Source organism: Leucopleurus acutus, assembly GCF_964270905.1.
Source record: "Leucopleurus acutus genome assembly, chromosome: 3".
NCBI lineage: Eukaryota > Metazoa > Chordata > Mammalia > Artiodactyla > Delphinidae > Leucopleurus > Leucopleurus acutus.
In genome coordinates, this window is record NC_139145.1 from 57,974,580 (window position 1) to 58,001,788 (window position 27,209).

The following is a 27,209-nucleotide window of genomic DNA, read 5'->3' on the forward strand; positions in this document are numbered from 1 at the left end:
CATCTCCCAGCTCACGCCCACTCCATTGGCCCTATCTTTTCCTCTGGTACTGGTTCCTTCCTGGCTCCAGGCGTCTTTCTCACCCTCACTCACGCACGCTTTTCCAGTTCAGTGGGAATTAGGAAAAGGTCTGGGATCAGCCCCGTTTCTCTCATCACACGCATCTGCGCTCAGGCATCCAGTGATTCAGTTTCCCTGGTTACAGATTTGAGTTCCTCACTATCCTTCACCCATCGCGTCGGGATTGGAGGTCTGCATATGTAAATGAATGATTAGAAATAATTACGAGCTAAGTCAATAGCTCTCCGCCAGAAATAGAACCCAGGCGTCTTGACACAGAAACCTGGGGTTCCCCCTACCGCCCAGCGGACGCGGCGTCCACAGGGCGGCGCGGACCCTTTCCGGGGTATTCTCAGCAGTAACAGAGGTTTAGTTCCTGCCGCTCTTGGCGCTTCGCGGCGCAGCGAAGAGACTGATCAGGCGTGGGCGGGGCGAGGGCGGAGCTGGGCCAGATCCTGGGCGGGGCTTAGATGTGGGCGGGGCTTCCTCGAGTTCCGGAGTCGAGTTGCTGCCTGGGCCGGAGCGGAGATGCAGCCGCCGCCCCGAAAAGTGAGCTTGGCCTGGGGACGGGGATTCCTGGCGGGCTGGGGGAGTGATGCGGCCCAAAGGGGCACCAGACCTGCGGTGGGGGACGAAGAGTAGAAAGGGGTTCAAGGGCCAACCCAGAAGTAACCGAGGAAACAGCCCAGCTCCTCCCTGGCCCCGCCCCCTCACCGCTCCCTGCGCGGAGTGTTTTTCAGGTCCCTGCGCCAGGGGTCTTCATCTTCTTCTTACCCACACAGGTGAAGCCATCCCAGGAGGTGAAGCTTCGCTTCCTGGAGCAGCTGAACATCCTTCAGACCCGGCAGCAGAGAGAGGCGGACCTACTGGAGGATATCAGGTAGCCCTGACCCCCTCCACGTACCCCGACTTTCTCTGTCACACGCTCCGCCTTTTCTCCAACGTACTACAGCTGTCGGGGTGGGCGGGGGTGAAGAGCTCTCCAACCTGCCTATTCAAGGCCGTCATCCTAGGCCTCCCTCTCCAGATGCCGGATACGAATTATCCTTCCACGCACCCCAACACACATAAACACACACGGACCCTCCCTCAAACCCCTTCACTCCACACCGCCCCCTCCACACCCACAATCAAACTTAGGACAGAATCCCCCCTCCCTCTTCCAGACCTGTTGGAAGGCTGGCACACACTGTACTCAGCTGACCCCCATCAGTCCTCACCTCCAAGCACACAGATGGTTCTCCAGGGGTGGGGAGGATCCTGCTGAGGCTCTGAGCACTGAGGTGAGGTTGTCCTTTGCTGTGGCTGCCCGAGGTGATCTCAAGGACTCTCTTCAGTCTCAGGCCCTCCTGGTATAGTCACACTCCAGGCCTGGCTCCCCTCTCCCTCCTGCCCAGGCTAAGGAGAGGGTCGAGGGTGGGAGAAAAGGACCAAACAGTATGACCACCCCATCCTCCTAATCTCCACAGATCCTACAGCAAGCAGAGGGCAGCCATTGAACGGGAGTATGGGCAGGTATGGGACTCCTTTCTCTGGACCTTCCCTTTTGTTCTAGCCTCCTTTACACTACCAGCAATGTGCCTCCACACATACTCCTGTTCTGGTCAAGAGCAAATGCCTAGCACCAGGCAAATTTGTGTCAAATCCCTGCTGTGGTACTTTTTAGCTGTGTGACCTTGGACAAGTTACTTAACGTTTCTTGGCCTCAATTTCTTTCTCTGTAAAATGGGAATAATAATAACTGTACCTTCACGCAAGGTTGTTGTAAGGACAGAATAAGTTAATGCATGTAAAGCACTTAGCAAAGTGGGTGGCATTATTATACTCTGATCGTATGTTCTCCCAAGTGGGGAGAGTCTTTGAAAGGGAACTGGGTCTGTGATGACTTTCCCACCAGGCACTCCAGAAACTGGCTGGGCCATTTCTGAAGAGGGAAGGACACCGGAGTGGGGAGATGGACAGCAGGTGGGTCCCATGGTGGGGTGGCAGGGAGGCCAGGGAGCCAAGAAGGGATGAGGAGCTCAACCCCAGGAACCTATGAGGAGGGCACGTGAGCGGCAGGTAGAGCTGACACGGCAGCGGGATAGCAGCTGACCCAGCAAGGACACTGGATGGGGGCGGAGGGCATAAGTGATCCTTGTGGCCGAGCTAATGGGCTGATCGATTGATGGGCTCCCAGACGAGGGGGATGGGAAAGCAGTCTGTCTCCCATGGTGTTGGGGGGGGGGGGCGCATCTCGTGAAGCTTTGGAGTGCTCCCCTCGTCAATGCAGACTTTCTCTGGGGAGAGGCAGGATGGTGTTTGGTGCCTGGCGCTGCCTGCTGGATGCCACCATGGCTGGGGGCCAAGCCCGGCTCCAGGCATCTGACCGATACCGTGACCTGGCAGGAGGCACAGGGCGGAGCGCTAAGGAGCAGGTGCTTAGGAAGGTACGGCTCAGTGGATGGGGTGAAGGAAGGGCTGACTCAGGGATGGAGGTGATCTGGATCAGGACTTGTGTGTCCCTGCCCCTAGGGAGCAGAGAACCTCCAGAGGGCGCAGGCCGAGGTGCTGCAGTCTGTCCGGGAGCTGAGCCGAAGTCGAAAGCTGTATGGGCAGCGTGAACGGGTGTGGGCCTTGGCACAGGAGAAGGCGGCTGATGTCCAGGCCAGGTGGGGTCATGGGGAGTTAGGAAGCCTGTGGCGTCGGGGGATGGAGCCAAGGTGCCATGGCTGGGCCTGACCTCCGCTCCTCTCCCTTGCCTGCACAGGCTTAACCGAAGTGACCATGGCCTCTTCCACACTCGGACCAGTCTCCAGAAACTCAGCACCAAGGTTCAGAGGATGTGGGCATGAGTCGGGGCAGGGAGAGGTGGGCAGATTAGTCTAGTGGTTTGGAACCCGGGGGCATAAGTCAGAGAGACTGGGATGAATCCAGGCTACCCTACTTCCTTGGTGCCTGACCTTGGTAAACTTGATCTCTCTGAGCCTCATTTTCTTCATCTATAAAATGGAAATAGTACCTTTGTTTTTCATTCCTTTAATATGCAGTGATTGAGGACTTCTATGTACTTGGCATTGTTTGAAACACTGGGGATATGATGGGGAACACTACCAGCAGAGCTCCTGCCTCCACAGCCTGGTTAGGGGAGACAGATAGTAAATAAACAAAGACTCAGAATAAATGAAAAGAAGGTGATATGATAAAGCATAACAGGGGAGTGTAATTTAGAGGGAAAGCCTCTCTGAACAGGTGGCCTGAGTGTCAAGGAGGAGCCAGCCATGCAGAGATGTAGGGGAAGAACATTCCAGGGAGAGGCAGCGGTGAGTGCAAAGGCTCTGAGGTGGGAATAACTTTGTAGGCTCGAGGAACTGAGGGAAGGCCAGTGTGGCTGGAGCACTGTGAGCAAGGGGACGAGCACTGTGGAAAGACTCAGAGAGGGTGCAGGGGCCAGCTCATGTTGGACCTGGTAGACCACGGTAAGGAGCAGTTGGGATTTTATCCTAAATGTATGCAGTTGCCACTAGAGGATTTTGAGCAGGAATCGTGAGTATGTAAAATTTTTAGTATGGTTTGCCAGTTATCTCAGTAATGTGAGAATCCATTCTGGATCTGGGTTGGCCGTGGAAGGACCCCAAGGGTCCAGGGCTCCCAGTTGACACCTATGTTCCTCTCCTAGCTGTCTGTCCAGTCGGCCCAGTACTCCCAGCAGCTGAGAGCGGCCCGCAATGAGTACCTGCTCAACTTGGTGGCCACCAATGCCCACCTTGACCACTACTACCAGGAAGAACTGCCGGCCGTGCTCAAGGCCAGTCTCAGCCTAGATACCCCTGCCTCTCAGCAGGGAGGGCATCTCCCTGCTTCCCACCACGATCAGGCTGGGTGGGGCTGGGGACCTAGTCTGCTCAGAGTGGGCAGAAGATACATACCTAGGTTCTGCTTCTGCTTCTAGCTGGCTGCATGACATTGTAAGGAACACTTACCCCTCTGGACCCCAGTTTCTTCCTCAGGACTAACCCCTGCTCTGCCTACTTTATAAGACTAATGGGGCTCAAGGGAGAGAATGAATGTGAAAATGCTTTTTAAACTGTTAAGTGCTATGCACACATGAGGGCCTATTATTAGAAGCATAATAATGTCTTATTCCTTCTCAATTTCCCATACCTCATACCCATCACCCATTCAAACCTGGACAGAGAGGCTGCTTGGGGGAAGGGTGGTGTCAGCATCTTGGGGTTCTCTCCAGGCCCTGGTCAGCGAGCTGTTGGAACACCTGAGGGACCCGCTGACTTCACTGAGCCGCACGGAGCTGGAAGCTGCAGAGACGGCTCTGGAGCATGCCCACCGTGGGGGGCAAGCGACCTCCCAGGTAAGCTCCCCAGAGATCCTCTTTACCCTTCTCTCCCAGTACAGCGCCCCCTCCACCACTGCATGTCTGCCCCTTTCCTTCTCACCTGTCCTCTCTCTACCAAGAAGGGCTGGGGACAGGCTTGGAGAGGGAGCCAGTGAGTGGCCGACTTTGATTTTTTCCAACTCCCAGGTAAGCTGGGAGCAGGATCTGGAGCTTTTTCTTCAGGAGCCCGGAGTATTCTCCCCCACCCCAGCTCAGCAGTTTCAGCCAGCAGGGAATGATCAGGTAAGACCTCTCTGCTAGGTGCAGTCAGGCCACTTGGAAAGGGGACTGTGGTGTAGGCCTCTTCCCCATTATCCTTGTCCTGGTTTTAACTTAGGGACTATTAAACCATGGAGAGAGGGTTTCAGAACCCCAGTTCACCTCCCTCCCACCAGGACACAAATTAACGCACTTCCTCCCACCCTTCTGTCCCTTCACTGCACTATCTTCTTCATTCTACCTCTGTCCCTCAACCTGGATCCCACTTCTGGGACTCTCTGTGTGTCCACGTGAATGCACTCCTGTGTCCACAGTCATAGGTGTGTGCTCCCACCTATTTGTCCCTGACCCTGGAGGTCAGGAGACAGGGAAGAAAAAAAGGAGGGAACTGGAGGGAGGGGGAACGGAGAAGGAGCAGCATCAGGGCATCCTCACAGCTCCCCATTCATTCAGGTGTGTGTCCTGGAGCTGGAGCGGGGCGCAGGAGGTGTGGCCGGGCAGAGTGGCCTGGAGAAAGAAGTTCAACGCTGGACGAGCCGAGCTGCCCGAGACTACAAGATCCAGAACCATGGGCAGCGGGTGAGGTGGGGAGTGCAGGTGTCGGGGGTGGGCAAGAAGAGCTGAGGGATAGGGATCCCGGCGTCACTGGGGATGTCATGGGGCTGCAGGCAGGAGGGGAGGGAAGGGTAATTTAAGCCGACAGTGTGGCACAGTAATTTAAGAGCATAACCTTTGGCACTAGACTCACCTGGGCTCAAATCTTGCTCTGTTGCTTCCTAGTTATGTAACCCTGAGTAAGGGAGTGACTTAAGCTCTCTGGACCGCAGTTTCCTCATCATTAAAGTGGGGCTAATGATAGCACCCACATCACAGGGAAGATGAGATGACATAATGCATGTGAAACAACTAGGAAACTCCCGGGTTATTAGTAAGTTGTGCCCCATAGTATCTCCACCCACTCCTGTCCTCTGCGTCCCCAACCAGGTGCTGCAGCGGCTGGAGCAGAGGCGGCAGCAGGCTTCAGAGCGGGAGGCTCCAGGCATAGAACAGCGGCTGCAGGAAGTGAGGGAGAGCATCCGGCGGGCACAGGTGAGCCACAGCCCTGGGGTTAGAGCCACTGAGACCGCACCTCCTCCGGCAACACCCTCCTCCGCTCCTTTATCTGATGGTGGGGAGACTGGAGGCAGGAGGTAGAGGGTGGACACATCTGGGGAGGAGGCTCCACTCACCTCCCAAGGGCAGGCCCAGCCACAGCCTTGACTGACCCCCTCTTCCCTGTGTCAGGTGAGCCAGGTGAAGGGGGCTGCCCGGCTGGCCCTGCTGCAGGGGGCTGGCCTGGATGTGCAGCACTGGCTGAAGCCAGCCATGACCCAGGCCCAGGATGAGGTAGAGCAGGAGCGACGGCTCAGCGAGGCCCGGCTGTCCCAGAGGGACCTCTCTCCCACGGTGAGCTCCTTCCACTCCCTCCCCATACACACCAGGAGGGTAAAGAGCCCCAGTGGAAAGCAGAGCTTATAAAGTGGGAATCACACTAGTAGCTAACTCAAAGGGTTGTTGTGAGGCTGAAATGAAATCACTTAAGTATGACTCTTGGCACAGTTTGTAACATAGAGAGCTCTCAATGAACTTTTATTATGGAGTATAGGATGGTGGTTATGAAAGGTCCCGAGAGCAGACTATAAGCAGTTTGAGTACCAGCCACTCCACTTACTAGCTGTGTGATCTTGGAAAGTGACTTAGCCTTTCTGAGCCTCAGTTTCCCATTAAGTAAACTGAGGTTGATAGTTTCGCAAAATAACACTGGGTTATTAAGAAGTTTAAACAAGACAATGTACATAAGATACTTAGCGTTGTGCTTGGCACATATAAGCGCTCAATACTGTAACTCTGTGATTATTGTTAGTGTTATCTTGCTCTGTGGTGGTTCTGCCTGTGACCTAGGGTGAACGGATGGGTGGTACTACCTTGGAGGAGGATCCACAATGTTAAGGGTAGGATGGGGTGGGAGGGAGGCGCAAGAGGGAAGGGATATGGGGATATATGTATACATGTAGCTGATTCACTTTGTCATACGGCAGAAACTAACACAACATTGTAAAGCAATTATACTCCAATAAAGATGTTTAAAAAAAAAAAAAGGTAGAATGGAGGAGTGAGAGATATAGTGGGTGGTACTTGAGACGGGGCCTCACAACGATGCCTGTTCTCTGTCCCCCCAGGCTGAGGATGCTGAGCTGTCTGACTTTGAGGAATGTGAGGAGACGGGGGAGCTCTTTGAGGAGCCCGCCCCCCCAGCCCTGGCCACCAGGCCCCTCCCCTGCCCTGTCCATGTGGTGTTTGGCTATCAGGTATGAATGGAGGTGGGGACCTCAGACAGGCAGGGATGGGGAACAGCCAGTCCTGAATCCTTCTTTGTGGGTCCCAGGCAGGACATGAGGACGAGCTGACCATCACAGAGGGCGAGTGGCTGGAGGTCATAGAGGAGGGAGATGCCGACGAATGGGTCAAGGTGGGTATGGACCCGGGGCTCTGCCCTTGGCAAGGGGGCAGTGGGAGGGACTTCTCTGTGGTCCGTAAAGACCCAGCCAGGCAAAGCTGGAAGCCTGAGTGGAGGAGGGCCAGGGCCGTGGACTGCTGAGGCAAGCCTGCTTTCTGTTCACGTTGCTGGGTGAGCAGGCTCGGAACCAGCACGGTGAGGTAGGCTTTGTCCCTGAGCGGTATCTCAACTTCCCGGACCTCTCCTTCCCTGAGAGCAGCCATGACAGCGACAATCCTTCGGGGGCAGAGCCCACAGGTAAGAAAGGGAGAAGAGTTACTGAGTGGTTGTAGCCCTGGTCTGGGGGCACTGCTGCCCGCCTCTTCCCCTCACCATCTCTCCCGGGCTTCCGCAGCGTTCCTGGCCTGCGCCCTGTACAGCTACACGGGACAGAGCGCAGAGGAACTGAGCTTCCCCGAGGGGGCGCTTATCCGCCTGCTGCCCCGGACCCAGGATGGAGTGGATGATGGCTTCTGGAGGGGAGAATTTGGGGGCCATGTTGGGGTCTTCCCCTCCCTGCTGGTGGAGGAGCTACTTGGCCCCCCAGGGCCATCTGAACTCTCAGACCCTGAACAGGTGAGGCTTCCTTTTCCCTGGGTCCCCAGGCACCAATGGGTTGACCCTCCCATGCCAGGGAGGTCCCATATTCGTCTTAATGCCCCCTCCCCCCCATAGTGGCTTGGGACTCCCCATCTCCTTTGGCACAGAGAAAAGGGACACCAAGGCAGTCTTCATTAGAGTTTGGTTGTCCTGCTTTAGAGCTGGCTCTTAGTTCAGATTCCTGTTCTGTTACTTTAGGCAGTGATTAGACCTCTCTGAGCTTGTTTCTTCACATGCATGTAGAAGGGGGACAATAATGCCTCTTTCAGGAGGCTAACTACCCTGATTAGAGATAGTGGAAGTGAAGTGCTTAGCACAGTGGCCCATAGGCGCTTTGATATATGGTACCTGTTGTTCTAGCAAGAAGAGCATAGGAGTAGGAGTCAGGAGTTCTAGCCAGGACTTTGTCACTAACTAGCTCTGTGATTTTGGATAGATGGATTAACCTGAGTCTCACCTCTGACATAGGAATCATCAAATCCTTACCTCATGGGGTGGTGGTGAGGACTGAATGAATTAGTGCATGCGAAGTGCTAGCAAAATGCCTGGGACATATTAAGTGTCAATATATATTGGCTGTTGAAATGTGTATCACCTACAAGCCTCACCCAGATACAAGCATTTGGTCACTCTCTGAACTGGGGTGTGACGGGACAGGAACTGAAGATGGGATGGGAGGAAGAGCTGGTGAAACCTTCCCACATGCCGGGAATAACTCTTTGCCCCCTCATCCCCAGATCCTGCCATCCCCTTCCCCTCCCAGCTTCTCCCCTCCTGCACCCACCTCTGCCTTGGATGGGTCGCCTGCACCTGTCCTGCCCGGTGGTGAGTAGAAGGAGCTGGGGCCCTGGGAGGGTAAGAGACAGGAAGAAGGAGGAAGTCTGGAGCTCCTGGGTTACACTCAGCCCCTCTGCCTGCCCTCAGGAACCTCCTCCATCAGGCTCTCTGACACATGATGGTAGAAGAGCTTGGGCTTTGGAGCTGGGCCCCCTGTTCAAACTCTGCTCTATGACGTCCTAGTGTGTGATTTAACATGCCTGGGCCTTTACAGAGTGAGGAGGAAGGTCCCTCCCTCACTGAGTTGTGAGAGTTAAAGGGATGTGTCTATAGAGTGCCCAGCGTTGTGCTGGGCACATAGCAAGCATGCAATTAGTAGCTGTTTTCTCATTATTATTATTTTAAAAATTAGCCAGTTTCTCCCACAGTGTTTTCCCAATACACATCCTCTGCCCTTAGTGTTCTTGAATCCTGCAAACACCTGGTTTGCATCATCATTTTCCTCATCCATCTTTTCTTTTTTTTTTCCTTGTTTTTGTTGTTACCTCATCCATCTTTCCTAAAACCATCTTTTCTAAAAGGTTCACTTTCTTCACTGCACCCCCCACCCGCCGCGACCCTGGAACCCCGTGAGCGTTTTCTGCACCCCGCTTCTCCAGCACCCGTCGTTCACTTTGAATGATTTAGTACTCAGTCCTTCATTGTGTCTGTTAGTGTTTCATTATGCAGTTCCTGGCAGCCATTAGGGGTGGGGGCGGTGTGGATCCCTCCTGCCCCCGGGTACCTTTAGCAGGCCCGATTATACAGCAGGTGCTCAGTAAGCGTTGAGGTTGGATGGATTGATGGATATTATGACCCAGGTTAGTGACTATTTGTTAATTCAACAAATATTTACAGAGTGCCATTGTCCTAAGTGCTGGAGATACAGAAGCGAACAAAACAAAGTCGTAAGACTGACTTGTGGTTCTTATTTCCAGACCAAGACCTGGACTGCCCTGGACCCCTGGATGTGATGGCGCCTCGACTCAGGCCGGTAAGGGCCCCGCCCTTGGAGGAGAGTGTTTGGAGAGGGGTCACTCCAACTTGTCCTGTTTTATCTGCAGGACAGAGGGAATGGACAGGGATATCCCCAAGGGAGGCATCTGGTGCACTGATTGTGTGTTCCCTACAGATGCGTCCACCGCCTCCCCCGCCAGCTAAAGCCCCGGATCCTGGCCACCCAGATCCTCTCACCTGAAGCCAGGGGGAATCACTTTCCCCCAGTGATGCTGCTGCCCCTATCTCCGTGCTATCAGAGACCACCCCTCCCCACGGTGATCCAGAGCGACACAGCCAACAGCTGGAATCTCCCTGATTTCCGTTCTCACCTTCACGGGTAGAAATTTCTTCTCTCCCCATTTCTGGGGCTGGAACCCACTCCTTTTTTGCCATCATCCTCCAGCCATCTCTAAGGGCTGAAACTACTCCTTTGTCTTCTGCTACCACCCCATCTCTAGGGTGGTGAAGTACCCTGAAATCTCTGGGACTGGAATTCATCCCCCAAAGTCTCGAGTGGCTCTGGCTTATTTGTGTCTCCACCCTGGTTCTGTGAATCACCCCACTCCAGATGCCAGAGCCACTGGGGATGGGGGCAGGCCTGTCAGAAGGAGCTGGAGCCAGTATGTGAAGCAGCTGTAATCGTCTGAGCGGATTTATTGACAGTGAATAAAGGGCACAAAGCCCAAGCCAGGGCCTGGGCCTCTTGTGCCAAGAGGGCAGGGGGTCTAAGGTGCTATTGCTTTAAGGGCCCACCAAGGGCAGGGGCCTGCTCCCAGCCGCACGCTCTAGCATATGGAGTGAGGTGATGGGGAAAGCAGGTCAGGCGGCCTGTTGGCAGACAGGGGAAGGGGAAGAGACTGAGGACCAGAGGTGGGACTTCTCCCAAGGTCCCCCAGCCTGAGACCGTGCAGTTCCAGGTGGAAGTAGGGCTGGTCCCTCAGCTGGGGGGCAGTGCTGTCCAGTTGAGAGGAGGGGCTTCATGCCCACCCAACCCCTGGCCCTGCCAGCTGGTAGTCCATCAGCGCAATGAAGGAGAGGAAGGGTAACAGTGTTGCCTCCTCTTCAAGCTGTGTCCCCGCTTTTCCCCAGGGGCTGCAGGACCTTCCCTGTCCCCTGGAGCACAAGCCCACTCCCCACCACCAAACCAAGGAATATGTACCAAAGGCTAAGCCTGCAGTTTAGCTTGGGGGTTCAGGGAACCAATGGGCTTAGGTAGTTTAAAGTAGGGGGTGGGAGGATGAGATTATCTGACTTGGGGCCCAGGCAGACTCACCTCACACACCCCCTGCCCCCTGTGGTGGGGACACCTGAGAGAGAGAGGAGGGGTCACCAGTGGGAGAACAGGAGGTGGGTCATATCAGTGCCCCCTAGAGTAGGGGCAGTAAGAGCTGAGCCCACCGCAGCCCACCACATGTCTTCATACCTGGTGATCTGAGGTGTCCGGTTTGCTTGGCTGTCCATTTGCCTCTTGACTGGCCAGCCCTGGGCTTGGGCCCCTTCCTCCAGCCCCCAGCATCGACTCTGCAGAGGCTCCAGGGCTCCTCTCAAGTGCACGAGGGACTAGGCTGCTGTCCCTGAGTCCTCCATTCCGCACTGGGGGGCTGGCAAGGGCCAGGGGCTGCGGCCTCTCAGGGGGAAGGCTCTCAACGGCAGGCATCCCTGTCCTGGGCTGCCCTCCCCCAGACCCCTGGCCACCCCCTGGGTCCTGCCCCCCACCAGATCCCCAGCTCCTGTCCGTGGGGGAGCCATCACGATGCTCATGCAGCCCATAGCGCTTCTCAATGTGTGTCACCCGGAACCTGGGAGGGGAGGGAACACTGGGGCTTAGGACCACCACCCAGAGGCTGCTTGGCCCTTCCCTCCGGTCAGGGACATCCTGGGTTTGATAGGCACTTTCCTCTGGCCTAGGGCAGGGGAGACCAGATTGTGGGGCACATTGTGCAGCCTGGCTTCTGCTGTGGCTCACAGTCCACAAAGAAAGAGCCAGGGCCTACCTTTGGAGGCAGGTGCCTGACCGTTGGGGTCCCCACCTCAACCTCCCTTTCCCTGGGGCACTCTATACCCACCTGCCCACAGAGAACACAGTGGTCTCCCCAGGCCGGGGGCGACTCTTTCCTTCCTTGGAGCGTCCCTGACGGACAAGTGGGGGTCTCTTGTTGCGGCTGCAGTGGATGCAGGGGGCTGCGGAGCCCAGGTGCACTGTGTGATGATGGGAGGGGGCTCCGTCCTGCAAGCTGGAGGTGGCATCCACACTGGACGGTAGGGAGGAAAGGACCAGGGGTGACATTCCCAGTTTTCTTCCTGTTCGACTTGCTCCTGTTCTTTCAGCGTGCTCCTTAAACCCCAGATGCCCCACTTGCCCCAGGCCCCACCATTCGTTTCTTGTCTTTATCTAATAAACTCAATATGAAGATAGTAGTGACCATGTGTTCTCCCTCCCGGGGCTAAAAAGCGGGCAATGCTTAATGCAGAGGAGTGGCATAAGGGGTGAAGGTTAGGCTTGATGATATCCAGAGGAGAGATGTGGTTTGAAGGACTCAGGATTTCTACAAAACGTCCTTCTTCCTGTATGTTAACCAGCCTTACTCTCTCTTGTCAACCCAAACATGCAAGGAGACTAGGAGAGGAATGTGCAGGAGGAGAGGGTACTCTCCAAGGCAAGCTCAATCGTGCTGGCCCTTGTTCTCAGCTCACCTGGACAGCTGCATTGTCCCTTCTCCTTCACTGTCCCCCAGCATCTCCTTCAAGGCCTCAGCATTGGCTGAGGGCAGAAGGAAAAGAGGGGGTCAGCGGAGGCAAAGGCCGGGGCAAGGGAAAGCTGAGGAGGTGGGGAACAAGGGGCCAGCATGCACCCACCTTCATTTTGGATGATGCATCGAACAATCCTCTCTACTGTGTCCTCGTTCATGTCATCGTCCTCAGCTGAAGGATGAAAGAGGTCGGTAAGGAAGCAGCAAATGAGTCAGCTTTGGGGGTACATTACCTGGTGGCTTCTGTGGCTTCTTGCTCAAGACCTACCCCTTTAGCAAATTGCCATGGTGCTGTACATTAGCATCCCAAGGGCCAGGGCAGAAAAGATGGGGAAATCAATGGGAGTCCAAGACTCATCAGTGGGCCCTTCCCACCCATGCTGCCTACTCTAGCCCTGCTTTCGGGGTGGTGGCAACCCAATTGCTTTTGCAGAGTCAAGAAAGCATTACTAGACCTCCTGAAAACTTGGTCGGGATTTGGCCTGGGTCTGTTGACCAGGAAGAGGTGTGGGGAGAAGGGTCAGGGAGAAAGGTGACTGAGCCAGGTTCTAGGCTGTTCACTCACGGGGCTGGAGCTGGGTGTCGTCAGGCTCCGAGCCCCTCGAGGTGCGGCAGCGGTAGCCTTTCTTCTTGAGCACGTGGCAGATCATGAAGCCTACCAGGCCCATGAGGAAGAAGACCAGCACAAGCAAGAAGAGCATGTACAGCCCATGTTGGGGCGGCTCCAGGTCAGGCTGTGGTTCCGACATGAGGCCCTGGGGGGCGAGCGCGGGCCAGGGCGCCTCCTGGGGTTAGGAGGCTGCAGCTAGAGATGGGGGGAGGGATAGGAATGCCTTCTTCAGGATCCGAGACAGGCAAGCCTCTAAGGTCTGGCCCCCCCCCCCTACCCAACCAGGGAGCTGTCCGTGCCAGGGGTGCTGGTCCGGGCCAGGGGTGCCAGACGGCAGCTGCGCAAGCTGTCTTCCACGACCCTGGTCCGCTTCCCCGACGCCCAGAACGTTCCCCTTTCCAGCTTGTCCTGAGCTTCCGTCCCTCCCAAGGACACTGCAGAGCGAGATGGGACGGAATTCTCAGGCGGCCTGCACAAAGATCGTGCCTGAGTCAGCGTCCACACCTCCTCTGCGTTGGCCTGAGCCAGGCCTCCACAGCCCCCTCCCCTTCCTGTACTCTCGCGCACACACCCCCTCCCGCCTTTCTGTTCCTCCCATCCTGACCACCTGGCCCACCGGTACCGGTGGTTTAGCTCTGGCTCCGGCTCCGGCTCGGGTTCCGGTTCCAGGGGCGTCCTAGTCCGGCTCAGGGCCCCCGACGCCCTCCCGGCGCTCATCCCTTGCTTTCTTCCCCTCCCCCCTTCGCCGCCTCAAGGGCTCCGGGCTGCGGCCGCAGATACCCTTGCCGCGGCAGGCGGGGGGAGGGAAGGATGGAGAGGGATGCGGGCTGGTTGGGACCGGGGAGAGGCTCCGGACAACTCCAGCCCTGGGAAGGGAAGGAGAAGGGGGACGCCGCCGCCGCCGCCCTGGGTTCCCAAAAGCCTTCGACCGTCGCCGGCCCGGGACCAGGGGGCGGAGCGCAGGTGTGCCGGGCGGAGAGCGAGAGCCTTGCGCGCTTGTGAGCGCAAGTGTGATGCGCGCGTGACTGCGCCGCTCCCCCCCTTCCCCGACCCCGCGTCGGGGGAGTGTGCGGTGCCGAGTCTGGGTCCGGTGAGGAGGACAGGCAGTCAGGCGAGAGTGCTCTCTACTGGTCTATCGGGCACGGCTGGCTTGGCTCCTGCCCTCAGATGCCCCGGCCGGATGTGTAGCAGGGAATCTTCCCAGCGGGCCGGAAGGAGCCGGCTTTCTGCACCCGAAAGGAACAGCGTGGCCGGTTCTCCGGAGCCTCCTAGAGAGGTGACATGGCCTGCGCCCCGTTTTGGAGAGGCAGCTGGACGGGATGGCTCGGCTTCCCGAGGATTTGACCCCCGCCCGGAAGGAAATGGCCCTATCATACTATTACCGACGCTACAGTCCTCCGGCCAACGCCAGACGCTCACGCCCCAGAACCTAGAAGGGCGTAGCAAGGCGAGGGCGGAACTCCGCAGGGGGCGTGGCCTGGGCGTGGTCTAAGGGAGGCCGGCTTGGGTCTCCCAGTTCCGCAGAGGCAGGCTGCGTGCTTACGCAGCACGCAGGACCGGGGGTGGGGCAGGCGGCCAGGCTGGCGGCGGAGACGCTGGGCCTGGTCCCGCCGGCACCATGGCCAAGACTGTGGCCTATTTCTACGACCCCGACGTGGGCAACTTCCACTACGGTGAGGGAACAAGGTTGTAGGCGAGGGATTTCGGGACGCGGAGGTTTCGAGGTCGGGGCTACAACTCCAGGAATGCGTACTGACGAACTCTCTTCTCTCACCCCCAGGGGCTGGTCACCCTATGAAGCCCCATCGCTTGGCATTGACCCATAGTCTGGTCCTGCACTACGGTCTCTATAAGAAGATGATCGTGAGTCTCGCGGCTTCTGCTGGGGATTGAGGTTGGGGAGGAGCTGCGGCCCTAGGGATGGGTAGGCTGCACTGAATGCACCAAGAGCGACCCACCCCTAGAGTGTGTGTGGGGGGGTAGAAGGAACCAGGAGCACCCCCATATGCAGAGTGTTGGTGGGTGCATCCACTGACTTAATGAGAGATACTTTTTCACCTTAGGTCGGCCACCTTTTGACCTCAAGTGGACCAACTCTTGGCCTAGGGTTAGGGTGGAGTGGGGCTGGTTTGAAGACACAAAAATTTTCCCTCCCCAGCATCTTAGGGCAGGTCTGTGGCCTCAAAGAAGAGAAGGCGGCTGGATCACTGTATCTGGATGTGAGGTTTACCCTCATTCCCGTACCTTCTCTGCCACCTCTCTCCACCTCCAAGCTAGAGCTCCAGGGAGGACTTTGCAGCCCTCTGTGTAAATGTGTATGTGTGTGTAGGACAGAAGGAGATGTCCTGGGTATTCCCTTTTCAACCTAGAATACCACCCGCCCCCCACCACACACACATAGTTATACTTAATTACTACCTATCCCTCCATCTCCTGGATACACACATGCTGTCTGTTCCTGGCCTGGAATTTATAGCAGTGATATGTGATTATAACATATTGCTCGGCCCTGATGCATTGCAAGGGGAATTAGTCAACAGTATGAATGAGTGTCCACTGCTTGTGCTGAGGCACAGACAAGTTAATTGGTCGTAGAAAAGACTGAGGTGATGTTAGTGCATGAATCCCTGACTCTCTTGAAATTGTTTGCCAGTATGTGCCTTTGAGCATTTTCTGGGGAGAGAAAAACTTTTTGCTCTTGTCCAGTTTCTAAAGAAGTGTGTGAACCACTCAAAACATAATAAATCTCTGGCTTATTAGCACCTGGGCATCTTGGGTTTTAATTAGAAGGTTGTCGTGTGTCCCATATTATTTGATTCCAAAATTAAGAAGAACTCAGAGGAGAGAGTGGACAGAATCAGAGCCCGGGGGAGATGAGTATGAAGAGAATCAGGAATAGGAGATCCAAGGAACAGGGCAGGTGGAAGGGGGTTAAGGTTTGAGAAGGTAGGAAAGGTGGGATGGAAAAGGCAAGCCCAGCGGTCTTTAGGGGGCTTGCTCATAATAAACCACCAAGCTAATCAGAGTCTCTCTTCACTGACATTTGTCTCATAGAATAACAAGGATTGGGGGGCGAGGGGACTGCTGTGTGTAGTTTTGGACAGTCCCCAAGTCTGGGCTCAGTGTGGGCAGTCTCAGCCCAGTGAGTGGGACTGACCCTGCTTGGGTTCACCTTGTGTTTCCATCCGAGGTCTTCAAGCCATACCAGGCCTCCCAGCATGACATGTGCCGCTTCCACTCTGAGGACTACATCGACTTCCTGCAGAGAGTCAGCCCCACCAATATGCAAGGCTTCACCAAGAGCCTTAATGCCTTCAACGTGGGCGATGACTGGTGAGGGGAGGATTGGGACCTTTGATGCCAGACACCTTGTTGCCAGGCATTTCAATGAGAGTACTTGAGTGAGGTCTTGTGGCAGCAGTGGGAAGATATGATGGAGGGGGGATACTTGTCAATGAATCATCATTTACTCGTTTATTCAACAAATATTTATTGGTCATTGGCTCTAGGCCAGGCCCTGTGCTAAATGCTAGGGACGCAATGATCAACAACAACAAAACAATTTTAATATTGCACTTGTGCTAAGGCCTCTGAAGGAGACGTATATGACAGACTATGAGAGTGTATACATGGGAGAATTCTGTAGCCTGGGCAGGGGCTGGTCAGTGGAGGCTTCCTAGAGGAAATAATAAAGATTGAGCTGAGATCTAAAGAAAGTAGGAGGTAATTAGAGGAAAGGTAGTTGGGAGGATGGAGGGTGAAGGGAAGAATGTCTTGGGCAGTAGGGACAACATGTGCTAAGGGTCTGTGGTAGGACAGAGTGAGACTTATTTGAGGAACAGAAAAAAGGCCACCCACAGAATCTGAGAGTGATCTGAATCGAGGCTAAAGAGATAGGTAGGGCCTTTGAAAAGTAAACAGCCCTATTATGAATTGGGGTTTTTAACCTCTTGAGTAGGGGGAAGTCATCAAAGGGTTTTAAAAAGCAAGAGAGTGATTAGACCCTACCACATTTACGTTGAACTCATATCATAAGAAGTAGACTCAGAGTTAGGCCCTGTGGGAAGAAGGTGGACAACAAAGATAAGCCATGATCCTTGCTTCCATTCTAGTCTACATCCACAAAAATATAGTGACCACAACAGCTGCCATCTACACAATTCATTTCTAAACTTTTTGTTAGGGAAAATTTCAAACATTTCTGAAACTATGGTGAACCCGCATGTATCTATCACTGAGCTACAACACTTAGAGCAAATGGCTAATCTCACTTCATCTATATCTTCCCATGTTAGATTATTTTAAAGCAAATTCCAGATGTCACACCCTTTTATCCATAAATACTTTACTATATATCTCCAAATGATACTCTTTAAAAAAAAGTGAACAATATCATCACACCTGAAAAATTAACAGTAATTCTTTCATATCATCAAATATGCAATCAGTACTTAAATTTCTCCAGTCGTCTCAAATTTTTTCCTTTTTGCAGTTAAATTACTTTAATTAAGATTTAAACAAGGTCCACATATTATATTTGGTTTCTACGTCTCTTAAGACTTTTAACCTATAATGTTTCCTTCTCTCCTTTGAATTTATTTTTTGAAGAAACGTGGTTGTTGATCCTATAGTTTCCTACAACAGCTACAGTTTATTGAGTACTTATTCTGCTGTGCCGAGGATTACTGGTATATCCACCTAATTCTCACACCACCCGTGAGATATACTAGTCCTTTTCCTGATGGTAGGCATAAGTACGTAAACTGAAATTTGAGGAGATTTTGGTAACTTAACCTGAGTCACATAACTGGTCAGTGGAGGTGGCAGGATTCAGATCCAGAGCCTAGGTTTTTAAACACTACACTAATCCGTTTCCCTGAAAGATCCTACCAATAGAAGCAGCCTGGGCTGGAGGATAGAGGCCAGCTCCTCAGGCTGGCCCTGAGCACCTTCCCAACCTTATCCCCACACCCCTGCTGCACAGGGTGTCTTCCTGGAGTGCCCTTTGTTCCCCATTCAGCCTCACCAAGGCCTTCTCAGCCTTCACACCACCATGAAGCTTCATGCCATGGAGCCTTTCTTGAGCACACCAGTCGCAGTGGTCTGTCCTGCACACGCTGCCCTGCCCATTGGGTTTTTCAGTTACATGCTGTCTTGGGAGGTTCTTGTTTTTTGTGTTATTGCTGCTGCTATTTCTGAGTTCACTTTATAGATCTGGGAATGCAGAGTCAGCCCTCAGGCCACAGCTGGGGCCGTAAATGCTCTTTGTGCAGCTAGGGAATACTACCACTGGGCTTCCCTACTTCCCATCCAGTGCCTCGCACAAGGCTCGGTACATGGTTTGGTCTAAAATATTTGTCAAATAAATTTGCAGATAACCCAGGTATGTAGGAGGGGCAGGGGGGTTATTGAAGCATGGAGATCAGAGGGCTTTGGGGTAGGGAGAGAGGTGTAGGAAGGGAGTGGACAAAGGTAAAAGGGCTCCAACTTGCTCTTCTTCCTGCAGCCCAGTGTTTCCCGGGCTCTTTGAGTTCTGCTCCCGTTACACAGGTGCATCTCTGCAAGGAGCAACCCAGCTGAACAACAAGGTGACCATAGCCCCGAGTCCTATTTCCCCCTTCCTGTGGGTCCCTGAATCCAAGGCCTTAACCCTGATCCTGAGCTCCCAGCTTTGGCGGTGGGCAGGAGAAGGACTGTGAGTTGGGTGTTTGTCTTTCAGATCTGTGATATTGCCATTAACTGGGCTGGTGGTCTGCACCATGCCAAGAAGTTTGAGGTGAGTGAGGAGGAGATAGGGGAGACAACAGCTACTGTAGGGTAGGAGGTCAGGATGACACTAGGGGGCAGCTGGGTGGAGGAGTCGTTCCTCTCTGTAAGACCACTCTCTTACCATAGGCTTCTGGCTTCTGCTATGTCAATGACATTGTGATTGGCATCCTGGAGCTGCTCAAGTAAGTAGCCTGGGAGGAGATGGCGGGACTTAAGAGGCTCTTGGCTGAGGAGGTCTGAGACTGCCCTGGCCCTGACCCTGACCTCCACCCCACACTAGCTTTTCCCAAGTTCTTGATGCTTTTCTCAGGCTGCCTCTTCCTGTGCTCTGCTGCAGATTCCCCGCTGCCTGCTCACATTTCAGCCTTCTCTGCACATCCCTCTCCTGTCCCTGCCTCCAGGCTGGAGCCCCAGGGTTGCCCTTAGGGAACTGGTGGTATTAGGTTTCAGGTGACTTGGGCCAATGTAGACTCTTCATAATTCCAGACCTTGTGTTTGGGAGGAGCGGGTTGGGGGGTTTTCCTCCTGGGGTTCACCTCTGCCTCAGACCCTGGCTTTGCCCTCACCCCAGGTACCACCCTCGGGTGCTCTACATTGATATTGACATCCACCACGGTGACGGGGTTCAGGAAGCCTTCTACCTCACGGACCGGGTCATGACAGTGTCCTTCCACAAATACGGAAACTACTTCTTCCCTGGCACAGGTATGGGAATAGGAACGTCTGTCCCCTTCATACTCTTCAGCTCTTACCATGACTTTCTCCTCCTCAGCCTCAGGTCTCAGCTCAGATGGCCCCCTCCTTGGAGAAGCCTTTCCTGATCACCCCGTTACTCTGTCACATCCCTCTGCTTGGTTTTTTCGGAGCACTCACTGCTGTTTGAATTTATTGTGGTGTTTTGTTTTGTGTACTGCCTCCCCCCTTATCATGCCTACCTCCCAAGAACATAAGCTTGGTGGGATTTCAATCATTTCGTTAGTTCTCTTTACTGCTGTATCCCCAGTGCCTCGCTCCCAGCTTGGCTCATGGTAGGCCCTCCAAAAGTATCTGTTGAATGAATGCAAGCTGCAGGGGACTTAGTGGTTCGAGGGAGTGAGTGGCGGGCGCACATAGATGGAGTGAGAGGCCCTCGGAGTACAGTTGGGGTTGAAGCGGCTGGGTTGTAGATACCTCCCGGGTACCGCTGCCACTCCCACCCCCCCACTTCCCTACAGGTGACATGTATGAAGTTGGAGCAGAGAGTGGCCGCTACTACTGCCTCAATGTGCCCCTGCGGGATGGCATTGATGACCAGAGTATGTACTGAAGTCTTCTCCCCGCTCACTAGGCTCCTTCTCTCTCTCCTTGAGTTAACCTCTTCTGCCTGATGTTGTCTACTGTTGGGCCAGGTGTCCTTAAGGATGAATGGCCTTCAGAGGGACCGTGAATTCCCCGGAAATTGTATGCAACATATTGTATGTGCATTTTTCTGGGAAAAGGGTCATTAGCTTCCATCAGTCACTCCAGAAGTTCATCAGACCCCACCTAGAAGTTCAGAACCAATGGTTGCCCCTTTGGGTTGCCCCATTCCTGGGGCAACATCTAGAAGCGTATACTTTGGCTTTTGGTAACTGCTGCCACGCGTTCCTGGGCTCCACGCTCTCTGAACCCCCTTTTTCCTTTTGTTCCCTGTCTCCCCATCCCCTTGGGGTGCCAGGTGCCCATCTTTGGCCCTCTCCCAGGTTACAAGCACCTTTTCCAGCCAGTTATCAACCAGGTGGTGGACTTCTACCAACCCACGTGCATTGTGCTCCAGGTAATACTGTCAGTGCCTCCTCAGGCACTGGGCTTGAGGGAAGAGAGCAGGAAAGAGGAGAGTCCCTAGGCTGGTGGGGGAAGGGAAGTGAAGGACATCTGTGACATTCTGAGTAGTTATCTCACTGTAGCCACCTTGGGTTTTGATTTTTGCAGTGTGGAGCTGACTCTCTGGGCTGTGATCGATTGGGCTGCTTCAACCTCAGCATTCGAGGACATGGGTGAGACCTGCCCTCCTTCCACTCCCCCAGGTTTTCACGTGGCCTTGGGCCTCAATACATGGAATGGGAGTAGTTGGGGAATGGACCTCACCTCCTTTTGTGACTCAAAAATAGCTACATGTTGTACTTTGAACCAGAAATGTCACCTTGAACAGTGTTCCCCAGTTGGTCATTCATTCACAGTAGGTTTTTGTTAAGCACCTATTATGTTCCAGGCATTGTACTAGGAGATGGGGTTGCAGTGGGGAAACTCCCATGGAGTTTACAGTTTAGCCTAGGAAACAGACAAAAAATAAGTAAGCAAACAAGACAGGTAGATAGTTATAAATTCTGTGAAGGAAAAAGATAGAAAGCTAAGACACAGGATAACAATGGAGAACCTACTTTAGATAGCACGATTTGGGAAGAATTTCCCAAAATTCTGAGCTGAGACCTGGAGGCTAAAAGGAGCGAGCCATAAAAGGAGCAGAGGGAGGTCTATCCCAAGCAGTGAGAAGGACCCATGCAGAGGCTCTGAGACAGGGCAGAGCTGGTATAGTGGAGGAGATGAAGTAAAACCAACAAGGTAGGGACAGGGAGAGCAGGCTGCAGGTGGTTTGAGGTGAGGTCTGAGAAGTCGGCAGTGGTGGGGTTGTGCAGAGCCTTTAGACCCTGGTAAGGAGTCTGGATTATATTTCAGATGTGATGGGAAACTTTAGACAGGTTTTAAACAGGGAAGTGATATGATCCGGCTTATATTTTAAAGTGACTGCTCTGAGTGCTGAATGGAGAAAGGTTTGGGGTGGCGGGGGGGTGGTACACAGGAGTGGAAGTGGGAAGACCAGTTAGGAAGCTATTGGTATTGTGTAGGCAGGATGCCAAGTTGGAGGAGGTGGTTGATGGAGAGAAGCAGATGATTTGAGTTATATTTTGGTGACTGAACTGACAGCACTTGCTGGTGCCTTGGTGAGAACAGTTGATTAACAGGTCGGGTGCCAGGGTGGGTGCTGAGCAGGACAGAGGTAGGAGTGTGCCCTATTTTAAAGTTTTTATTGAGACACAACATGTGGATAATAAAGTACGCAAATCTCAGGGATATAACTTAGTGATTTTCACTGCCTAGATCAAGATAGAGAACATTTCTAGTTTCCTTGTGCACCTTTCCAGGCAATATCTAGAAGCATATACTTTGGCTTTTGGTCACTTCTGCCACCTGTTCCTCCGGTTCCTTTTAACAGGGAGTGCGTTGAATATGTCAAGAGCTTCAATATCCCTCTGCTGGTGCTAGGTGGTGGTGGCTATACTGTCCGGAATGTTGCCCGCTGTTGGTGAGCACGCCCCCATTTTTCCTCCTCCGCCTTGTCCAGTGTGAGCTAGGGGCTCCCTGAGAGATGGCCAGGTGGGCCCTTCAGCCCACTTGTTCAGCCCGCCCCCCTCTGCTGGTTTGTTTCAGGACGTATGAGACATCGCTGCTAGTAGAAGAGGCCATTAGTGAGGAGCTTCCCTACAGTGGTAAGGACCACCCCATGATGCCCCCAGAACAGGAAGGCCATTTTCACAAGACCCCAAAATGGCCTGGTTTGAAAGCAGGTGGAAAGTTTGACTTTCTCAGAGCTCTGCAGACTAAACCCTTGGACCCAGGTCAGGGAAAAGGTTGGGCAGCTATTACGTAGGGGTTTCGGATGGAAAGGAAAGGGAGTGGCAAGTCTTGGGACCTGCCTGCCTCTATCTGAGCCATAACGTCTCCTCCTAATCTCCTTTTCCCCCAAGAATACTTTGAGTACTTTGCCCCGGACTTCACGCTCCATCCAGACGTCAGCACCCGCATCGAGAATCAGAACTCACGCCAGGTCAGCAGCTCGGAGAAGCTGAGCACCAGGGCGGGGGAGTCCAGGAGAGGTCCAGGATGTGGGAAGTCAGAGAAACCAGGGAAGAAAAGAAGTTCTCAGCCATCACTGTCACTGTTCTCAGCTAGGAGGCAGCCCAGGTTAAGGCAGAAGCAGTCAGGGTTGGGAGGAGGGACAGTTAACAGCTGGGAGACTCAAACTAAGATGCGAGGTGGGATTGAAACTAGGACAGTAGGGGCAAAAGGCAGTTAGAAGCATAGATGCCCTGGGAATCACTGGGAGCTGCTCACTGTCTATTCCTCATCCCCAACCAGTATCTGGACCAGATCCGCCAGACAATCTTTGAAAACCTGAAGATGCTGAACCATGCACCTAGTGTCCAGATTCACGATGTGCCGGCAGACCTCCTAACCTATGACAGGACTGATGAGGCTGACGCAGAGGAGAGGGGTCCCGAGGAGAACTACAGCAGGTCTGGGGCAGGGACTTGAGAGCAAGGGATTCCCACAAGCTTTTTGGGGAGGTTAAGAGGGAAAAAGTACATTAGAGGGCATTAGCCTAATTGTCCTTGGCTTACCTCCTTTGGTATGTGGCAATCCCACACTTTTCTGCCCTGCTTCTAATGACGTAAGTAACATATGTTTGTTGTAAAAATTTTAAACGGCACCAAAATATGTTCAGTTTGCTTTTACACGATCCCAGACCCGTTTCACAAAGTATCCAATGTTAATAGTTTGACTTCTATCTTTTCAGATTTTTTCTGTAGATTACAACTGTACTATTTAACATTCACATATAAACACAAGGGCACACATACACTCATTTTCAGAGTTGTGCAGTCTTTTTTTTTTAATACAAATTGGATTACTCTATACATGTTCTACAATTTCCAACTTTTTTTTAACATAACAGTGTATCTTTTCATGCCAATATATATAAAAATCTGCTTCATTATTTTATTAGCTGTATAATATTCCATTGTGTGGATGTAGCATAATTTAACCAAGTGCCATTGACAGGCATTTACATTATTTCCCATTTTATCCATATTACAAAGAGTATGGAAGTGAATCCCCGTCCATATACATCTTTGCATGCTTGTTTGAGTGGGTGAGATTCCTGGAATTGTTGTTGCTAGGTCAAAGGCTGTGTGCACTAAAATTTTTTTATTTGTTGCCAAATTGCCTTCCATAAAATCTGTAACAGTTTATATTCTTGGCAGCATTTTACTCACTCCTTCCAGATTCTAAGCTGGACAGGTCACTGCCCATGTACTGCTCTTGAAAGGCCCTTAGATTTCTTTCCTCTGTTAATTTTCTCAGTTGTATTATGTATGTGTGTGTGTTTTTATGTCTTTACCTTTCTGAGATACATATTAAAATATTTACAGATGCACTGAATAGGGGAAAAAAAAGACTAGAATAGACTTTTTAAAAAACTCCAAACCAGGCTTTTCTGAAAAATGAAGGGAAAAAACAGCAGAACCCAGAAGTGCAGAAACAGATGCACTTAATAGAGAACAGATTTCCTTACGTGACTGGGGGATAACCACAGCTGGACGCTTGTAGGACACCTGGTCCTGCTCCCATGCACTGTTAGATGTTTGATCTGGCTCTGCTGCGGAGTCTGATGGGCTTCTCAGTCCCTTCCAGAATCTTCTGTCTTTCTTAGAGTTCAGGCTTTCAGATCTCTTCTCTGGACCTGGGCTCTACTGCCTAGACCCTTGGGACCACTCCAACCCTTCTTCTCCATGAGTAACCCCTTATTTTCTCTCTTGGTTGAGGAAGTATCTGAACATCTGGCCTCAGGGATCCTTTTTGACCCCTCATCTCCTTCTCAACTTCTCCAGGTCTCTGGGGCTTGACTTTTAGAAATTGATTTTCTTAAAAATCTGTTTTTAAGTTCTTCCTTTTGGCAAAATTTGTTTTATTTTTATCTGTAGTTCCAGGCTGGTATCTGGGCCTAGTTTCTGCATTATACAGCCTGCTCTCAAGAGCCAGCAGAAAAGCCTCAGGCCTCTTCCTGTCCTAAGCCCTACCATCAGACCACCCACTGAACTCCTTTTCTTTGATGCCTATAGCTCCAGCTTGCATATCATTTGCAGAGTAGTAATAAGTTTTACCACTTTTTGTGGGTTTGCTAAGCAGCAGACTGTTACTGAGTGCTTTATATTAAAACATACATGATACAATGTCATCCTGTCATCAGTCTCTTGCCATCAGACAACCCTAAGAGGCGCTATTCTTAAATTACCAGAAGAGGAATCTAAGGCTCAGAGAGGCTAAATAACTTTCTGAAAGTCCCACAGCTAGCTAAATATCAGGGCTGAGATTCAAACTCGAGTCTCTGACTCCTCACCTTTAACCCTTGTGCACTTAGAGGTAACTGAGACATTGCTTTCCAGGCAGAGGGGCCTTTCCTGACTTTGTTCCCTGGCTTCTCTTTGATGACTTTCTTCCTTCTTTCTCAGTTATCAGCCGTGGGCAGGATAATTCAGTTATACATATTCTCCCAGAGAATAGTTTTCCAAAAAGAAAGAGAGCAGTATTGAGTACTTACGGGATCTTGTGTTGCTTTCACATCCCTTTGCTCACTACAGGTTTATAGTATATCACTCGTCTGCTAAAAATGCTCCTTTCCATTGCACTTAGAAGAAAATCCAAATTTCTGACGGTGGCTTTAAGAGGCCCTGCATGCTTTAAAGGCCCTTACCTATGTCCCTGGTCTCATCTCTAATGACCATCGTCTGTGCACACTTCCCCTAGCCATCTTGACCTCCTTTTCTCACTGGAATACATCAGTCTCCATCCACCTTATAACTTCTGTACTCGGTTTTCTTGCAGCTTGGACTGGTCTTCCTGATGTCTTTGCCTGTCCAGCTTCTTCTCAGACTTCAGGTCTTGCCTTGTTAGAACAGCCTCTCCTGATAATCCTATCTAAATTTTACCTGTTTCCTCCCATCACGCTCAGTCACATCCCTTTATTTCATTTTATTCGTAGTGCGTTCCACCATCTGAAATTACCATATTTATGTTTTTACTTTGTTAGTTATTGTCAGTCTCATTTATTCGGTGAGTTTTTTGAGGATAGGCAGAAATTTTGTCTGATTGATTCTCTACTGCTAAGGCTTATGACAGTGTCTGGCACAGAGCAGTCTGTCAGTAAATGTTTATTGACTATATGAATGCATGAATGAATAGCAGTCAGTCTCTACCAGCAGAAGGAGAGGAGTGGTTCCCTGACAATGGGGGCCTGAGAAATGGCTCCAGAGAGGGTACCTATGTGGGAGAAGATTGGAACTTGGAGAGTGGGAACCTGATCTCTCTTTCTCTCTTTCCTTACTTTGTAGGCCAGAGGCACCCAATGAATTCTATGATGGAGACCATGACAATGACAAGGAAAGCGACGTGGAGATTTAAGAGTGGCTGGGCTTGCTGTGTCCCCAGATATTCCTTTTTACCTCTTGGTTGGGTGGGAGGGACAAGGTGTGGCTCTTCCACCCCTGGTCAGGTTACTCTCAGGGCTTTTACCAATGCTGGGGGAGGGTTTGGAGACCACATCTTGTTCTGGAACCAACTATCCCCTCTCTTCTCCCTCCCAAGGTCTGAGAATGGTACCTATTAGGGATTGGATGGGGACAAGGATAGCCATCTCTAGGACATCTTGGGCGGTGAGCCCTAGAGGCCAGTCCCAGCCCTTCTGTCTCACTTATTCCTTCCCTACTTCCCTGTAACCCAGAGGCTTTAGGGGTGAGGGGGTAGACAGGAGTAAGGTTGCCTTTGACTTCCTCCTGGGTTCTCCTAATGCAGGCCTTGTTTCCAGTGCAGGTGAAGAGTAAGGGATTTTAGGGGGCTCTGGCTCCCTAACACCTTAACCCAGATGATGGGAAGTACAGTTTTGAGATCGGGGAGGATGTGAAAATGTCCTGTTCTAACTTCTGGCTTTATGTCCATTTTACCACCCTTTTTATTCAATAAACCAAGTTGGTATTTTTTGTACCTTTTGCCTTTCTGGGAATATTCTTAATTCTTGCTAGCTGCCTGTGTATGAAGAGAGAGGAAATGGGGTGATGATGTATATAATAAAAATCATAGTTAACATTCATTCAGCACTCATCTTACATTAGGACCTGTATATATGTATTCTACATGGATTGTCTTACTCATATATAGGGAGTTAAGAGAGCATATTAGTTAAGAGTTAGACAAAACAAACCTGAGCAGATTACTAGCTTAAGAGAGGGCGTAGAAGATGACTTCAGGTTTTTGAACCTGGGTGTTGGGATTGGTGATGCTAGTTGGTGAGGATACACTGAGATAAAATGGTGACTGACATAAGCAGTTGCTCCTTATCTTCATTGTCTATGTGAAGAATGATGCTAGATATTGTAGTAGCCACAAACATGGACTCTTCCCCAGTAGGGAGTAAGATAAATGCTATAGTAGATGTAGACAGTGGTACAAGAAAGAAGAGTAATGCCTGGATCACTCCTTCCATGCTCTGATCCTGTCGTTTCTCAACACTAGCATAGAAAGTAAGTAGCTTTTGAACTGTTTGGGACAAATTGATTTCGAAGTGTGGGCTGGACAACTCTGTGCAACTGTCCATCAGGCAATTAGAAAGTGGAAGGTAAGAGA

The 27,209-nt window shown here is 52.1% G+C and overlaps 3 protein-coding genes across 5 annotated transcripts; 2 read left to right on the top strand and 1 right to left on the bottom strand.

Annotated features, from left to right (window-relative positions):
• Positions 1-588: 588 nt before the first annotated feature.
• On the top strand, positions 589-9,801 carry FCHSD1 (FCH and double SH3 domains 1; the record flags this gene model as incomplete). Of its 3 annotated transcripts, none has more annotated exons than XM_082835401.1 (20): positions 589-609; positions 843-940; positions 1,530-1,575; positions 1,958-2,025; positions 2,333-2,489; positions 2,575-2,711; positions 2,810-2,873; positions 3,719-3,847; positions 4,286-4,408; positions 4,580-4,675; positions 5,105-5,230; positions 5,636-5,740; positions 5,936-6,097; positions 6,871-6,999; positions 7,077-7,160; positions 7,328-7,445; positions 7,543-7,763; positions 8,525-8,612; positions 9,542-9,597; positions 9,736-9,801. In XM_082835401.1, 20 exons carry the CDS (start codon positions 589-591, stop codon positions 9,799-9,801), a joined length of 2,094 nt encoding a protein of 697 aa, XP_082691527.1. The 3 variants fall into 3 exon arrangements, with proteins under 3 accessions (XP_082691527.1, XP_082691528.1, XP_082691529.1); XM_082835402.1 differs by having other exon boundaries at positions 2,348-2,489; XM_082835403.1 differs by having other exon boundaries at positions 2,354-2,489.
• Positions 9,802-10,272: 471 nt separating this feature from the next.
• RELL2 (RELT like 2) lies at positions 10,273-13,101 on the bottom strand (the record flags this gene model as incomplete). Its single annotated transcript, XM_082835640.1, has 7 exons — positions 10,273-10,430; positions 10,876-10,909; positions 11,026-11,401; positions 11,669-11,854; positions 12,297-12,363; positions 12,459-12,524; positions 12,918-13,101. The coding sequence occupies 6 exons, from the start codon at positions 13,099-13,101 to the stop codon at positions 10,877-10,879; spliced, it is 912 nt and encodes a 303-aa protein (XP_082691766.1). The 3' UTR covers positions 10,273-10,430; position 10,876.
• A 1,428-nt stretch (positions 13,102-14,529) lies between these two features.
• Positions 14,530-26,525, top strand: HDAC3 (histone deacetylase 3). The gene is made up of 15 exons (XM_082836268.1): positions 14,530-14,635; positions 14,743-14,825; positions 16,153-16,295; positions 18,469-18,550; positions 18,682-18,738; positions 18,858-18,913; positions 19,303-19,436; positions 19,946-20,026; positions 20,453-20,526; positions 20,682-20,746; positions 21,964-22,053; positions 22,179-22,237; positions 22,496-22,575; positions 22,887-23,044; positions 25,922-26,525. The coding sequence occupies exons 1-15, from the start codon at positions 14,581-14,583 to the stop codon at positions 25,989-25,991; spliced, it is 1,287 nt and encodes a 428-aa protein (XP_082692394.1). The 5' UTR covers positions 14,530-14,580; the 3' UTR covers positions 25,992-26,525.
• The last annotated feature ends 684 nt before the right edge of the window (positions 26,526-27,209 follow it).